At 44.3% G+C, this 14895-nt stretch overlaps 2 protein-coding genes across 7 annotated transcripts; both read right to left on the reverse strand.

Moving 5' to 3' along the window:
* Positions 1-991: 991 nt before the first annotated feature.
* Positions 992-7324, reverse strand: comtb (catechol-O-methyltransferase b). 4 transcript variants are annotated; one of them, XM_037448315.2, is made up of 7 exons: positions 7200-7314; positions 5804-5855; positions 5140-5311; positions 1874-1991; positions 1601-1794; positions 1378-1509; positions 992-1303 (listed from the first exon to the last, which is right to left on the reverse strand). In XM_037448315.2, exons 3-7 carry the CDS (start codon positions 5308-5310, stop codon positions 1124-1126), a joined length of 795 nt encoding a protein of 264 aa, XP_037304212.2. In that variant the 5' UTR covers position 5311; positions 5804-5855; positions 7200-7314; the 3' UTR covers positions 992-1123. The 4 variants fall into 4 exon arrangements, with proteins under 4 accessions (XP_037304212.2, XP_037304213.2, XP_037304211.2 ...); XM_037448316.2 differs by having other exon boundaries at positions 5800-5855; XM_037448314.2 differs by lacking the exon at positions 5804-5855 and having other exon boundaries at positions 7200-7324.
* A 566-nt stretch (positions 7325-7890) lies between these two features.
* LOC119229414 (SRSF protein kinase 2-like) lies at positions 7891-14213 on the reverse strand. 3 transcript variants are annotated; one of them, XM_037489709.2, is made up of 15 exons: positions 14076-14213; positions 13114-13373; positions 12926-13034; positions 12752-12839; positions 12461-12548; positions 12167-12273; positions 11891-12056; positions 11756-11781; positions 11590-11646; positions 10569-10923; positions 9864-9961; positions 8953-9060; positions 8782-8851; positions 8608-8700; positions 7891-8372 (listed from the first exon to the last, which is right to left on the reverse strand). In XM_037489709.2, the coding sequence occupies exons 2-15, from the start codon at positions 13331-13333 to the stop codon at positions 8188-8190; spliced, it is 1770 nt and encodes a 589-aa protein (XP_037345606.2). In that variant the 5' UTR covers positions 13334-13373; positions 14076-14213; the 3' UTR covers positions 7891-8187. The 3 variants fall into 3 exon arrangements, with proteins under 3 accessions (XP_037345606.2, XP_037345607.2, XP_062420147.1); XM_062564163.1 differs by lacking the exon at positions 8782-8851 and having other exon boundaries at positions 8199-8372; positions 8608-8733; XM_037489710.2 differs by lacking the exons at positions 13114-13373; positions 14076-14213 and having other exon boundaries at positions 12461-12658; positions 12926-12943.
* Positions 14214-14895: the final 682 nt, after the last annotated feature.

Consider the following 14895-nt stretch of genomic DNA (forward strand, 5'->3'; position numbering starts at 1 on the left):
TCTGCATGAATCACACAACAGCACAGGACCCTTTTTTCCTTTTACATACAACTACAGACAGCCTGCATGTCGAGACATTCCTCCACATAAAGGCACTTCTCACCTGCCCATTCTTCATTGACCAGCCTGGATTTGATCCATCACATGAGCTCCTCCATCCAAATTCAAAATGGGATTAAATTTGTAGAGGCAAGGTTCTCCTCTCCTCAACAAAAGGTAAATCCTCTATCATCTCAGACGGCCGCCGTGCACTCTCCCAAATAAGCACAACGAACTCAAACGATGGTCGAAAAAAGTAGTTGCGATTCATAAAATGAAAACACTTGACTTTCCGGCTGCAGGGTGCCACATGATGTCAGAGTTGGAGAAAAGTGAGGAAAAGGGCAACATTACAGCAGTGAGATTCTGCCAAATCCCTTAAAAGCTCTCTCTCTCATTCTTTTCTCTCCGTGTGCATCTCTATGCAGGCACCCCCCCCCCCCCCCCTCTCTGATGAACTCTCTCCTTGCTCGTTCTGTCAGTGCACTAATGGCCACAGATTGGGATTATCATGCAGTGAAGAAAAGCACTGCGTGGACCAGCCCACTTTTTTTTTTTCATGCAGCTGAACCAAATGCAGAACCCCCACCCTTCCACCCCCCCCCCCCCCCCCACCCCTCCCCCCAGTGAGATGGAACTCACTTTGAGAGATTAGATGGGCAGCGCTTTGATTCATACACACACACTAACATGCCCCTCACACTCTCTCCTCAAACACCTGTCCAAGCTGTCAAAATGATGAAGAACATCAGAGCAAAAAAATAGTATCCTCACCACAGAATTGTGAATAAGATTCATTATTGATTTGAGAAAAGCTGAGGATCCGTTTGCAGCTCATCTTCTGTCCATGGGATGCTTGAGCATAGTAGCGCTACTGCCTCCTGCTGCATCGATAGCGCATCAAGTATGGAGGATTTTAAAAACATTAAAAAACACAAAAGACAACATACAATTCTTCACCGTATTTTTAATTTCACATTTGTAAACTCTGACTGATTTTAAGTTTTCTCTGTGAAGCTAAGACGAGCCCGGGCCAAAGGGTTTGCTGGTAACTGTGTAAAACCTGACATTACCAGTGAAAAAGCTACCCTAAGAAGACGGACTTCTCCATCCCGTCCTCCACTTTGGTGTACTCCAGGTGAGCTTTGAAGTACTGGCTCTTGTATCGCGGGGTGTTTCGGACATATTCCAGGTAGTCAGGAGTTCCGGGGCAGATGACGTTGTCCGCCAGCAGGACGCTGCCTTTCCTGAGGAGTCCGCACTCCTGGTGAAAAGAAGACCATCAGACCATCATAATGAAGGTATGGATGTAAATAGTAATGAGCATAAGACACTTGCCTCCATGAGTTTAGTGTCGGGAAGGTAGCGGTCTTTCCAGTGATCCAGGAAAACCAAATCAAATGTTTTCACCCCAAACTGCTCCTTCATTCTGGGGATCCAGTCACCAGATGCACCTTCAACTAACTGGACCTAAAGAGAAGACACATACTGTCTCCTGACCTGTACACACTAGGAGAACAACTGTTTTTTTTTCGTTTTGGGTGGAGACGACTGCCTTTACCTTGTCCTCCACTCCGGCCCACGCGATGACTTGACGGGCAATTACGGCAACCTCAGGGTTGAATTCCAGAGTGATGAGCTTGGCGCGAGGTGGAAGGCGGCAGGCGATCCGGACCGCGGAGTAGCCACAGTAGGTTCCCAGCTCCAGCACGGTGGCTGGGTTCACCTCTGACACCACTGAGTCAAGAATGCAGCCTGTGGCAATAGAGGCAGAGACGTCACACGGGGGAAGGATTCTATGTGAAACAAATGTAGTGTGCTGAGAAATCCGAACCTTTCTCATCCCCCACATTCATGGCCCACTCCTTGCTTCTGCAGAAGTGATCGATGGCCTGGATCACGCTGCGAGGGTCCCCTCTAGTGGCGTTCTTCTGCACTGCGCCCAGGAGCCGCTGGGGGAGTAAAATAGAAATGCTTGTTTTAATAACACTGTCTTTTTAGTGTCGCTAACAACACATCGCTAACTGTTCACTCATTATACATTTCAAATGATCATGAAGCAGAAGTAGATGAATTGTTAGTAGCCATCTCAATTCAAATTATTTCAATTGGAATTTTCTTGAGGATTCCACAGAATATCCTAACCTTTGACTCTTTGTCTCTCTGCCCAAGGCTCCATGCTATCATCTTTTTTATTTAATTGAATTAATATTGTTACAGACAGGTTTTATGGATCATTCTTTTTCTTGTGGATACAGGTACAGAGGCGTCACTGAATGAATCTGTGTTACAGTTGGTTCTAATAAAGCAATAAGTTACATTATTGAAGATAAAGTACTGCCTCAAGTATCTTATGCTTTAATAACAAGGTTACCAGCAACATAATAATAAATAAGTAAGTAAATAGTTTCCCTTCAGCACAAAATAGTTGTAGCAAGCAAACGTTGTGTATCTTATGTCATCAGTATAGAGACAAATAGTCCCCTACGTGCATGTAAACAGCATCGGGTCCCTCACCATCTCATTCATTCACATCATGACGTCACCGTAATGTCCGCTTGTGAAAGCTCACGTTGCCTCAAACGATCATTTGGGGGATTTTCGGTCTTTTTCCAGCGATCCTCACCGAGCTAAAAGCTAAATGTCAACTAACGGTCTAAATCTAAAGTGTTACTTTGAGTGCACAGTGATGTGGAACAATGGGGTCAATGTGAACAGCTACTGTACATTATCATTCAATAATTACATTACATGTTATTTAGCTGACACTTTTATCCACAGCGAATTACATTGCATTATAACCCATGCATTATATTTTGCCTGGGGAGCAGTTAGGGGTCAGGTGTCTTGCTCAGGGACACTTCAACATTGCACATGGGGCAGCCGGGATTTGAACCACCAACCTTGCGGCTCCCAGCGCATCACACTACTTCATGCGCCACCATGTGCACCCTGTGACTCACTATCAACCAATCAGATCACTGGATTTCATCTAAGTTATAATATGGAATTAAGTATAGTGTGTATTTTTCTGTGATGTAAGGTAAACAGCTAGCCTAGACAACATTCAGCTAGTCGACCCGGCAGGCCGGTGGCAATGCGCTTATAAACCACTGCGACCTTCTGCCCCCCTGCACAGCAGTCTCATGTTACCTCAACAGTTTGTGCTTCATAGGCTGCACCTTCTCAAAGCTGTTTGACAGTTCAAGCCCCTCTAAGTCAATGTCGGTCTGCATTGGGTTTAAAGGCCACATGAAGCCATCGCACCTCTTTTTACTCGTTAGCGTTGCCCAACCTGATCTTTCCTTGTGTGCAGAGTTTCACCTCAGGAAAAACATGGCATATGGTCGACTGAACACAGGTGTAATCACCAGGCTAACAACAGGTGTGCGGCTCCTTTCACAATATGCCAAATAATGTTTAAAAACAAGCTTAACCCCTTATTCCAAGGACTCCAACGAGCAAATGTCCATGTATGTCCCTGTCCATTTACTAAGCCATATTGTGAACATGTGCCCTCCAAAGAAAACAAGGCCTAAAGCATTGTGTGTGTGTTTTTGTGTGTTTGATTTCTTTAGTGAAAGATGAAGAAGCATCAGCCCTCATTAATTAGCACAAAGGAGCTCTGCAGGAAACAAAAAACAAGTGTGGATTAACTCATTTGTACACAAGCCTTCATGACTATTATGTGAAGGGCTGTGTGTCCTCTGCTGGGTCTGATGTAACTATATGAAATACCTTAGAATCATGTTGTTCAGAAGAAGAGATTATTGCCTTGCACAAACAAGGAAAAGGATACAAAAAGATAGCAAAAGCACTGACTGTCCTTAGAAATACAGTTGGAAGAATAGTTTGCAAGTTCAAAGTTGAAGGAACAGTGGCTACACTACCTGGACGTGGCAGAAAGAGGAAGCTATCAGCGGCTTCCACCAGATTCCTGAGGAGGCAAGCGGTCAAAAACCCTCAAGTGACTGCAAAACACCTGCAGCAAGACTTGGTGGCAGCAGGCACTGAGGTTTCAGTTTGCACAGTAAGGCGCATACTAAACACTGACGGGTTCCATGCCCGGACTCCAAGACACAAACCACCACTGACCCAAAAGCACGAGAAAAGTCGGCTCCAGTATACTGAAAACCATATAAATAAGCCACCAAAGGTTTGGAATTCTGTTCTGTGGAGCGATGAGACAAAACTTGAACTATTGGGGCCTATGGATCAGCAGTATGTCTGGAGGAAGAAGAATGAAGCATATACTGAAAAGCTCTGGGGCTGCTTTGCTGCCTCTGGCACTGGGAACCTGCAGCGTGTGGAGGGCACCATGGATTCAGTCAAATATCAGGAAATCTGTCATGCCGTCTGTGATGAAGCTGAAACTTGGGCGTCATTGGACCTTCCAACAGGACAATGATCCCAAGTATACCTCAAAGTCCACCAAGGCTTGGTTTCAGAACAAGAAATGGGAGATTCTAGAGTGGTCGTCAGTCGCCTGACTTGAACCCCATCAAAAATCTTTGGTGGGATTTGCAAAACGCACACCAAAGAAAATCACTGAACTGGAGGCCATTGGCCAAAAGGAATGAGCTAAGATTCTTTAGGAACACTCTCAGAAGCTGGTGTCTGGCTATGCATCACGTTTGCAGCAGGTCAAAACAGCAAAAGGGTGCTCTACTAAGTACTGGAGGTGCTTGTCATGAAGGGGTTGAATAATTTTGAGAATGCAGTAAATTCATTAAAGTCATTAAAAGTAGCATTTTGTGTTGAATAAAACTTTTGTAATATTAGTTTCATTAAACTACTTAAACAATTCTTGTATAATTTGTTTATTGCAAACAGCTGAGAAATTGTATATTTTGCCAATAAACCTAATGTGCAATGGGGGTTGAATAATTTTGCCTATACCAATGTATCAATGCGCAACATTCATGCATGTACAGATGTACTTTTTTGTTTTTTTATTTTCTTGTGTGATTTTCTGTCGGCCCTCAATCTCCGACAGAAAATCCTCATAATGACAACATCATAATATCTCTTCCACACCTGCAGGACTGTGTCACACTAATCAGATCCTACGAGGTGAACACTGTGTAATAGAAGGCCCACCTGAGGACGTGTGGACTTGGTCAATGTGTCCAGCATCCTCTCCACAATGACATCGTGCCAGAACAGCGCCAGCCCAGCGTGATGCTGCACAGCGGTGGGGATCACCCATCGGTACAGAGCATAGAGAAGAGCTGCTCCACCGCAGCAGCTGTAAAGAAGAGTCAGCCACATCCTGCAACCAAGACAGAGAGCACATCAGTGCATCATGGCTACATATATATACACATGACACGTGTGTGTATGAGATAAATGAGTGCTCTCAGTCTGCTTTGAACGGGGCTAATGAGATGGGTGTTTACTATGCAGGGGTACAATCCTGTTTTCATTATCTCTGCTTCTGCTGCTGCTGCCGAGTCCAAGCTGCACCCACTGGCATCTCAATGTGCTGATATGACTGGAGGATGTAATTGAATATCAACCGCGATGCACACTTGGTGAACGTGCAACACAGCCCTTTGCGTGATCAGCTTAAAGCATAAAAAGGAGAGAAGCATAGACAGAATGGGCTTCTTCTGTGGCTGGACACGGCTCAACCAAACGGCGACTGTAGAAAACAGGGGCAGTTGAGGTCATTCCTTTTGAGTCGGAGGGTGAGTTGCATGGCAACCGGTTAGGGGGTAAGAGGCTGTGGAGCTGTTACGTCCCTACTGCTGTTTTTACCTACTGGTTTGCCTCTCCTTTGGTGTCTTGGTTTATTCAACAGCAGCAGCTGATTTCTAACAGAAAGAAAAGTCAACGTGAGTCACTGACAAATCTCCCGATATTCTTCTCCTCAACAAGAGTTGTAGCAGCCTCGTCGGTAGAGAAAGGAAACCAGTCAGTGGCGGCTGGTGGATTTTTTGGTTGTTAACAAAAAAACAATGTCAACATCCCAGAATGATTCAATGCAAACAAGGGTATCAACCACAGATTATTACTTTGCAGTTAAATAGTTAACGTGTATTAAAACAGTTTAACATAATAAGGGCATGAGTATATCAATTTATATTATAAATATATAAAGAATATGATCATTACCATATCGTAACTCTTATAAATATTATATATGAATACATGATAATAAATATATTATATTAAAGGATAAATATTACAATATAAATCTATTCATATAAAATCTATTAGAACATGTGTATATACATATTGAGAAGCACCTATGAACCTGGTTTGTTATCAGTGTGCTGAGGAAAAAAAACAGAGAGGAGGACGTGCAGAAAAAGCATCTCTTTAGCGTAGAAATCTGAATTAAATTGAAATTAAATTGATTTAGTTCATTAAGCTGCACTATATCAAATGGTTAAATTAAACGACCACCAACAGGTAAGATATGATAATGTACAGGTGTTTACAGGTGGCTGTGATGTACGTCACTGCACTACGGTCAGTCAAGAACGTCGCTTCAATCCAAATGTGTCGTGAGAGGTTGCAGCCTCTTGAGAAGAATCGCCACACGTGTTTGGAAGAGTTCTACGTCCAAGTAAAGCAGTTGGTTCGCTCCCCACTAACCCAAACGCTTTGCACATGCTGCATCGATCACAACACCACAAAGTACAAGTGGAGGACTGCGTTGCGCAACTGCCTGTAGACATTTTAGTTTTGTCCCAGTTGTTTCAATAGATACCGTTTCTTCATTGTATTTCTGCATACGTGGCAGTGACGTTGTGCTCTCTTATGCAATCGTAATCGTTGCAGTGCAAAAGTGATGCATTTTGAAGATTTTCAGCAATATGTTTGTGGAGATGGTGGCGCATGGAGTAGTGCAGTGCGCTGGTGGCCGCAAGGTTGGTGGTTTAAATCCCGGCTGCCCCATGTGCCATGTCGAAGTGTCCCTGAGCAAGACACCTAACCCCTAATTGCTCCCCAGGCAAAAATGTAATGCATGGGTTATAATGCAATGTAAGTCGCTTTGGATAAAAGCGTCAGCTAAATAACATGTAATGTAATGTGAATGTGTAAGGAATCCGGCGGCCGAGGCAGAACCCAGTTTAGTAACCCAGTTTAGTAAAAGAGAAGCCAGTAGGGACGTAACATCTCTCGTGGAATGGGACAGAAATGAAACTCACGTGCGTGCAGGCGGCTCTGCTGTCCTCTTCACACCTTCTCGAGATCCTGCACGGAGAATATGAGAGGTTACCAGCAGGCGAACACGTGGCTGCGTGTACTGGCTCCTCCCCCTTCCCTCGTCCCCCTTCCAGCGCGCCGAATCCCCAACGCGCGCTTGCACACGCGCATACCAACCCCCGCACGTGCTCATATGCACGCGCTCAGGTATTGCAAGGAACAAAAGAAGGGTTATTCCCGCATTCATGCTTGGCATTTAATGATTTCTTCTGGTTCACTTTGGGTGCTTTTGCCACCCAAACTATCTGTCATGTATGGAAGCCCATTTCAACCAATGTGGTGGGAAAAAAAGAGTCAAATAATCAAAAGCCAAAGGAATATTTTGAAATAGTCTCATATTATGCAGATACTGACTTATAATTGAGACACTAAGCCATAGCTACCAAATAGGTATAATTATCAGATAATAATTATTAGATAGTAAGCAATATTTATGAGATCCTATTTCAATTCCATCACATCCTGCAGGTTTTTCTTTATTATGTTACAACGTGTACGTCATTTTGTTTAGGTAAGCCACGGTACTACGTCCAGTTGAGTCCTATCAAAGTAAATCCTACCTAAATCCAGTACTAATTCCTCAAGATGGGTTTTTGATTTTGCTGTTTAGCAAATAACTGACGGAGCACAAAAAGCAATCATATGTTAATTTATTGAAATTCAAGAACTTTTACCAGTAAGACAAAACTTCTCTTTGGTCATTGCAGAGCCTGAATTGGATGAAACTGCCATTAAAATACTAAAACACCAGGCAACCCCACTGGGAAAAGGCTGTTTGTCGGGCTAATAAATATCTATGATCTCATGATGCCAGCACTAGACTACTGCTCTGTTTCCCACAGCGGTCCGATGTCTTCACAATGTGTGCAAGCCTGCCCCGATCACAGAGCTATGGTCCACCGGGCTATGGAGATGACAGGAGGGTTGCGTCTAGGAGGTTATCCAGGGGTGTTTCAGACACTGGGCAGCTGTGGCTCTGTCCTCCGGAAGGAGCTCCAACATGGTCAGGAGGAACGAGCTGAACTTGGAGGCTTCCTCTCGCGGCCACTCGTACTTCTCCAGCAGGATCTCAAACAAGCTCCAGGGCTTCAGCTTGGAGATGTGTCGCAGTTGTCCTGCACAGGGTATGAAGTGGACTGAGGAAAAGTCTCGTGCCGCAGGTTTTGCAAATACATTTTTAATTTATCTGAAACTTCCCAAAAGAAGAAAACTAAATCGTTTTCAAGCATGAGAAATATGAGTCAAGTTGAAGACCATTATCTCTGTAACAAAATCTCAAATGCCGATAATATGGCAGTATGATTTCTACAATATTACTGTATTTGCTATTTATTTAGGATACTGGCATACCTTTGTGGTTGAAGTACCGTCTGGAGTTCCTCCCCGACACAGCGAACTGCGATGGAAGGGATCCCAGCAGCTCAATGATGTGAGCAATGTGATCTGAGAGAAGACCAAGCCCACTGTATACTCAGCCTGTGAAGTTTAATCAAGGACAAAAGGGATGCTGTGAACCACACTGACCTTCCTCGCGGCTGAATGAGGCTCCTGATTGAGGGTCGAACAGATAGTCTCCTGTGGCCAACTCAAAAGCCTACATTACACATAGAGGAACGAAGGATATTGCTCTAATAAAATCAGTACAAATATGCTGAAATAAAACCCATTTAAAAACACATCAAAGAACGTTCTCACCATGCAGGCGGTGCTCCAGATGTCAGCCGGTGTGTCGTAGTGAGCCCCGATCAGAACCTCCACAGAGCGGTACTGACACGTCTGGATGTCCTCTGTAAAGTGCTTGTGCTGATGAAAAGAGAAACAAAATTGTAATATTTTGGACTCACAACAGTGACTATTAACAAATCTATTAAGAAGTCTCTGTATTATTTTTGGTATATAGTCTTAAAGTATTGGATTAAAAGTGACTTTTGACAAATTTGATAAAACCTCTGGGGATCATCTATGTCATTAAAATTCATCAGGAGGGCGACATGAATGTTTGTACCAAAGTTCAACGCGATAGTTCTAACTATGGTTCAATCCCCATCGTTATCAAGATTCATACTCTGGGGACCATGACTGATATCAATCCATCAAACAGCTGTTGAATTATAAGTTGCAGAATTCTGCTCTAGCAGTGACCTGTCATTGTCAATTTGTTCAGTGATGCACATTGTGTCTTTCCCTGACTCCACCCAGCACCATTTCAAATCAACCCGATTGGATGGAAGTGTTTTCGCTGTCAGAGTGGCCACCTCAGTCCCTTTTACATTACATGTCGTTTAGCTGACGCTTTTATCCACAGCGACTTACACTGCATTATAACCCATGCGTTACATTTTGCCCGGGGAACAGTGAGGTGTCTTCCTCAGGGACACTTCGACATGGCACATGGGGCACCTGGGATTCGAACCACCAACCTTGCGGCTCCAAGCGCATCACACTACTCCATCGCCCCTTTCAATTGGAGACTTGCCTAGCCCACCTGCATATTCATATGTGATGCCACAAGGCACTTACTATCAGAATTCTGGTTTGAAGATGAAACTATTTCATACTCATTTTGTAGGTTTTCTCAGGTTTAGTTGCCTGCAATTATCACTCACCACCCAGCAGGCATTGCCCAAGTCAGCAATCTTGATGAGGATTTTATCAGCATTCTGGGGTTTTAGTAGATCCAGAAGTACATCCGAGTCACTAATACCTAAAATAACATAAAATATGATCACTTAGTACCATGCTTCCCAAACTGGAGGGCGCACCACCTATGGTATGTGCAGGGGAACTGCAGGGGTGGAACTTGATCCACATCCCACAGACCAAGGCACAAAGACACACACACACAGTCCGGTAAAACAATATAAAATAATAAAAATGACAAAAATACTACTGAAAAAAATGTGTAAAGAAAAGCCACTATATTATATGATCGCACCTAAAAAATATAAATAAACGATCATACGTAACATGAAAAAGATGAGAGATAAATACGTTTTTGATGTGCTTTACGAGCAAGAAGAAAGAGCCTGTTGTGTTTATCTGCAGAACAAATAATAAGTGAGCTAGTGTGTGTTTTTCTAAGAAAAACTAATATTTTTTTCATTGAAGTTTATATATTATAATGCAATTAATTCAAAACAAAGAAGGTACGGCCCATTTGTTGGGTGGGGGCCTTTGGGGGGCCGGTTCTTATGGCATCAAAGGGGGCCTCAGCAGAGTTTGGTAACCTCCGGCTTAGTGGATCCGACCAGGATTGACCGAGTGTACAACCAGTAGTACTTATTGTTGGCAAACTATAAACACCTACTGACCACGGGGAGAGGATGGTGAAGGAGGAGACCGCTCTGTGTCTGCAGTCTGAAGCAATAACGCTGATCTAGAGCCACAGACGGGAGCATCTGTGTTGAGGTCTGGCCAAGAACAGATGGAGTCTCTATGGCTGTGTGGAGGCCAGTCCGGTCCATCTTCTAACAGCAGCGTGTTCCTCCTTAACCTGAGGTTGGGACCTGTGAGCTTAGCCTGACAGGTGGAGCTACAGGTGCTAGAGGGAGGAGCGGCATCGGAGAAGGACACGTGAAGTTTGTCTTTCTGATTGTGGTCCTGTCCTCGTCGACCCCTGTCTTTTCTTGTCAGTCGCTTGATGGGGCTCTTGGAGACCTTACTGGACTGCAGAGGTGCAAACAGTAGAGGGAGGTAAACAATGAACACATTTGGCGAGTTCAATTGTGAGTAAAGCAAATCATGCTAATTAACGTCAGTATGTGCAGTGTTTTAAAAGGTCTGACTTTGGGGGCCCTTAGCTTTAGTATGAAAAAAAAATCAACCTAACGGAACTACTTCTACCAACATATCTGTGTTGATTGGATCACCCAAGACGCGTGTTGATGCCAGGTCTGAACAGGGCCGGTGCTGCAGTTGAGGGTGTCGTCTTCAGTTAATTTAGCCTGGCTCAGAGTCACGATGGTGAATCAACTGTTCTCCAGAGATTTGATGGGCTTGGTGGGTAATCGCAGACAGCTTGGGTAATTATCGCTATGTGCTCATCTCACCATGAAAAAAATGTATCAATATCTTCAGAATATATTGTGTCATTAGTCCACATGATGTAAACAGTGAGTTGCCAACAACAAGCTATTTTGAAACCACAGCAGTGGCTTTTGGTCTTACATGAGCCCAAAACAACCAACAGCTTCCACGTTTACTTTGTCCCATCCTTTAGGGTCGGTGACACTGCAAAATTCATTTCTTCGACCCCTAGTCCCGTATAGGCAGTTTCAGACTATGTTGTCAAAAAGCAGTCAAGACTTTAGTAGGACACAAGATGCATCTTACCCACTCCCCGAGAGTGTGGAAAACCCCGCTCAGCTTCCCCAACAAGTTGGACAAACTCTAAGGAGGTAATAGCAGAAAAAACAAATGTCATAAAGCGACGATAACAAGAATAAACCATCCCACTGAGACGAATGAAATAATGGTGACTACATTTCAGATGGCACACCTGTTTCTCTCTGGAGCGTCTGTTCTCTGGCAGGAAGCACAAAACATCAGCACGGAGAAGAAGCACACACGTGAATAAAAGGGATAAAAGGCCTCTTTAATGAAAGTCAGACATACACCTGACAGCTTCACTAACCGGTGGAGCTGGAGAAAGCAGAGGACGCCGGCAGCTGCCACAGCTTGGTGTTGGCTGCCAGGTTCTGAACATAAACGTCGTCCACTCTCAGGAGGATGTTCTCCGGCTTGATGTCGGTGTGGATGATCTTGCATTTGGTGTGCAAGTAATCTAGACCCTGCAGAACCTGTGATGAGGAATGAAAACGCAGTAAGTGTGTTTGCAGGGACCGGTTGAACAGAACCGCTGTGTCAAAGGTGAAAGACGGGGAAGATAGATTAAAGGTCTGCTGTGCACCTGTGTGAGGATGCTCCTGACGCAGGCCAGAGGGAGGCCCGAGTATTTGGATTTGATGATCCACCTGAGCAACTGGTGGCCCAGCACCTCCAGAACCATGCACACATCTGGGAGGCACTAAGGGTCTTGTTTCACACCGTTTGGGTACGTAGCTTTTGTGTTTTCTTTTTAATATCAAGTCCACCTTGATAGATTTATAATAACACTATATATAACACTTTGATAACAATACAGTACCTGCGGGACAAGGGACACCTGCACCACAAGATGGTGAATACGTTCTGAAAAGGATACGCTCTCCATTTGCTCCAGTGATCCTGAAGTCATCAATGAGGTGTACAATTGTCTCACGTTTTGGATCTCTGGGGTCACTGTCTCTTACCTGATTTTGAGAATATGTTAAAATGTCCCCCCAAAATGTACAAAGACAAACATTGTGGTGTGTATGAAATGATATTTGCAGGTAGGCTGAGAACAGTGGAGGCCTCTCATCTGTAATATAATATATATAATATAATACATATATTTTAAAACAAATATATATGTGTATACATTTGAAAACAAATGCAATGTGGTAGCACTGACACATTTTAGAAGCTTGATCTCATCCTGTGCCGTCTCTGTGAACGTTTGAGCACTCTTCACCACCTTCAGAGCTACAAAACGCCCCCTCCTGTGTGCAAACAAGTCTGGCAGTTAGCTACTGATCGTATAAGATTATCTCATCCTTATGTTATAAAAGGTCAAACATGTACTTACACTATATCCCAGCAGAGCCATACAGTAGAGAAGTGACCCCATCCCAACTTTTGAACCACTTGATAACGGTCCACGAACACCTCTCCGATCTCTACGGGGTAGTATCCGCCTGCAACACAACGCAGCGCCTGCATGGAACAAAGCTTCTCTACCAGCGTGCTGGAGTGTGGTGAAGGACCACTGCCTACCAATGCCATAGTCTGCAGGGTTCTCCTGTTGCTCCTCACAGAACCCCAAAGGCTCTCGTGGATGAGGACGCGTCTGTACGGCTGGAGGGCAGTGGGACGCGGGGGGAGGTGTGGGGGCCCCTCCCGTGTCTGGGGAGGGGCGAGGCCTCGGTGTGTCGGGTGGATTGGAGGAGCTGGCGGAGAGAAGGGTCGATATGGCGGCGGCATATGAAGATGACATGGTTAACGCGGTGGGAAGACGGGCCCGGATGACGGCAGCGCTGAGAAAATAAAATGTGTACAAGTTCTTCAACGGTGCTTACACATTTGAAAATAAGAACTCTCCAGCTGACTGTCTCCGGCGAGGTGGCTTTCTGTGACTTTTTAAAGGGCTAGTTACATGTGCGTATTTTTAGCTGGATGAATGGCATGTCAACGTGAATAGCTCCTTCGCTGGTCCAGCTGCTATTGCATGGACGGAGTCTAAGTGTAGCAGCCACAGTTGTAAACAAGAACGGCTGGAAATTCAAATGACAACATGCTCGTTCAAGAGACATCTGGTTCTGTCAATTCATTTGTTGGGGTTACTGAAATATATGGAGCCTATGATTTAGGACAACAGTAAGGGCAATTGAAACTCACGATTAATCATGGCATGTAGCTTTGTTTCTATACTGCATTTGTCTATAATTATTCTGTGCTCTTAGAACGTTATAAAGCCATTAACATTTACAAGTCTTGTGTGATATCTATGTTGTATGCTGCATATAGTCAACCTTTTAAAGGACTTAAACTGCTTTTTGCTCCCACAGAGACACAAAGTCAAACATAGTTTTATTTTGAAGGTGAATAGGTCCAGTTGACTCTCCTGCTTGTCCAAATATATTCAAGACAAGCTGAGACTTTGAGATACAAAAAACACTAGGAGCCATTTTTTTTTACACAATCAACACTCAAAAACCATAGTGGAGGAGCCTACTTACCCCCCTGTGTTTGATTAATATCCAGATCTAATATCTGTAACGCGGGAATAGAACGGAGGGTGACACGAGGGCTCTGCTCCTCGCTCTGTCCTGCGTAGAAGACATCAGGTCCAGGAATAGCAGACTGCTTCTGCTGGTGCTGTGTTCCTGACAACGTTTATCGCTGTGTAGCCTGCAGGTCTATTTACAGACAGGAAGTGGGCTCCTCGCTCATTCTCTTATTTTAATATTTAAACTTTGACTTTCTACTACGGGTCCCCATAACTATTCTAATGTGTTTTGGGAAGCTACTTTGAAAGCCTTGTTTGTTCAGCGTGTTTTGCCCTCCATGTTTGTACTATGCCTTGTGTGTGTGTGTGTGTGTGTGTGTGTGTGTGTGTGTGTGTGTGTGTGTGTGTGTGTGTGTGTGTGCTACTGGTGCTGTACATCTTCCCCGGTGGTCTGAACATAATCTGATAGCTCAGACTGTCATGAAAAGTAAAAAGGATTGTAACTGACATGACTGGATGTTAACAGTATTGAGGGTCTATATCAGTGGTCCCCAAACTAAGGCCTGACTTTTTATTCTGTGAAGATCCCGGATTGTTATTATATGGTTATATGTGTCAGGACTCGGGTGCGAGGGCAAGGAGGAAGGACTCAGACGCAGAGTATTGATGAAAATAAAAAGGACTTTAATAGTCAAAACTCAAAATCAAAATCACTCCAACCAAAAAGGGCAGGAAGGAGGAGAAAGGAGCCGTGACGTGACGTGACGTGACGTGACGTGACGTGACGTGACGTGACGTGACGTGACGTGACGTGACGTGACGTGACGTGA

Source organism: Pungitius pungitius, chromosome 8, assembly GCF_949316345.1.
Source record: "Pungitius pungitius chromosome 8, fPunPun2.1, whole genome shotgun sequence".
NCBI classification, from domain to species: domain Eukaryota; kingdom Metazoa; phylum Chordata; class Actinopteri; order Perciformes; family Gasterosteidae; genus Pungitius; species Pungitius pungitius.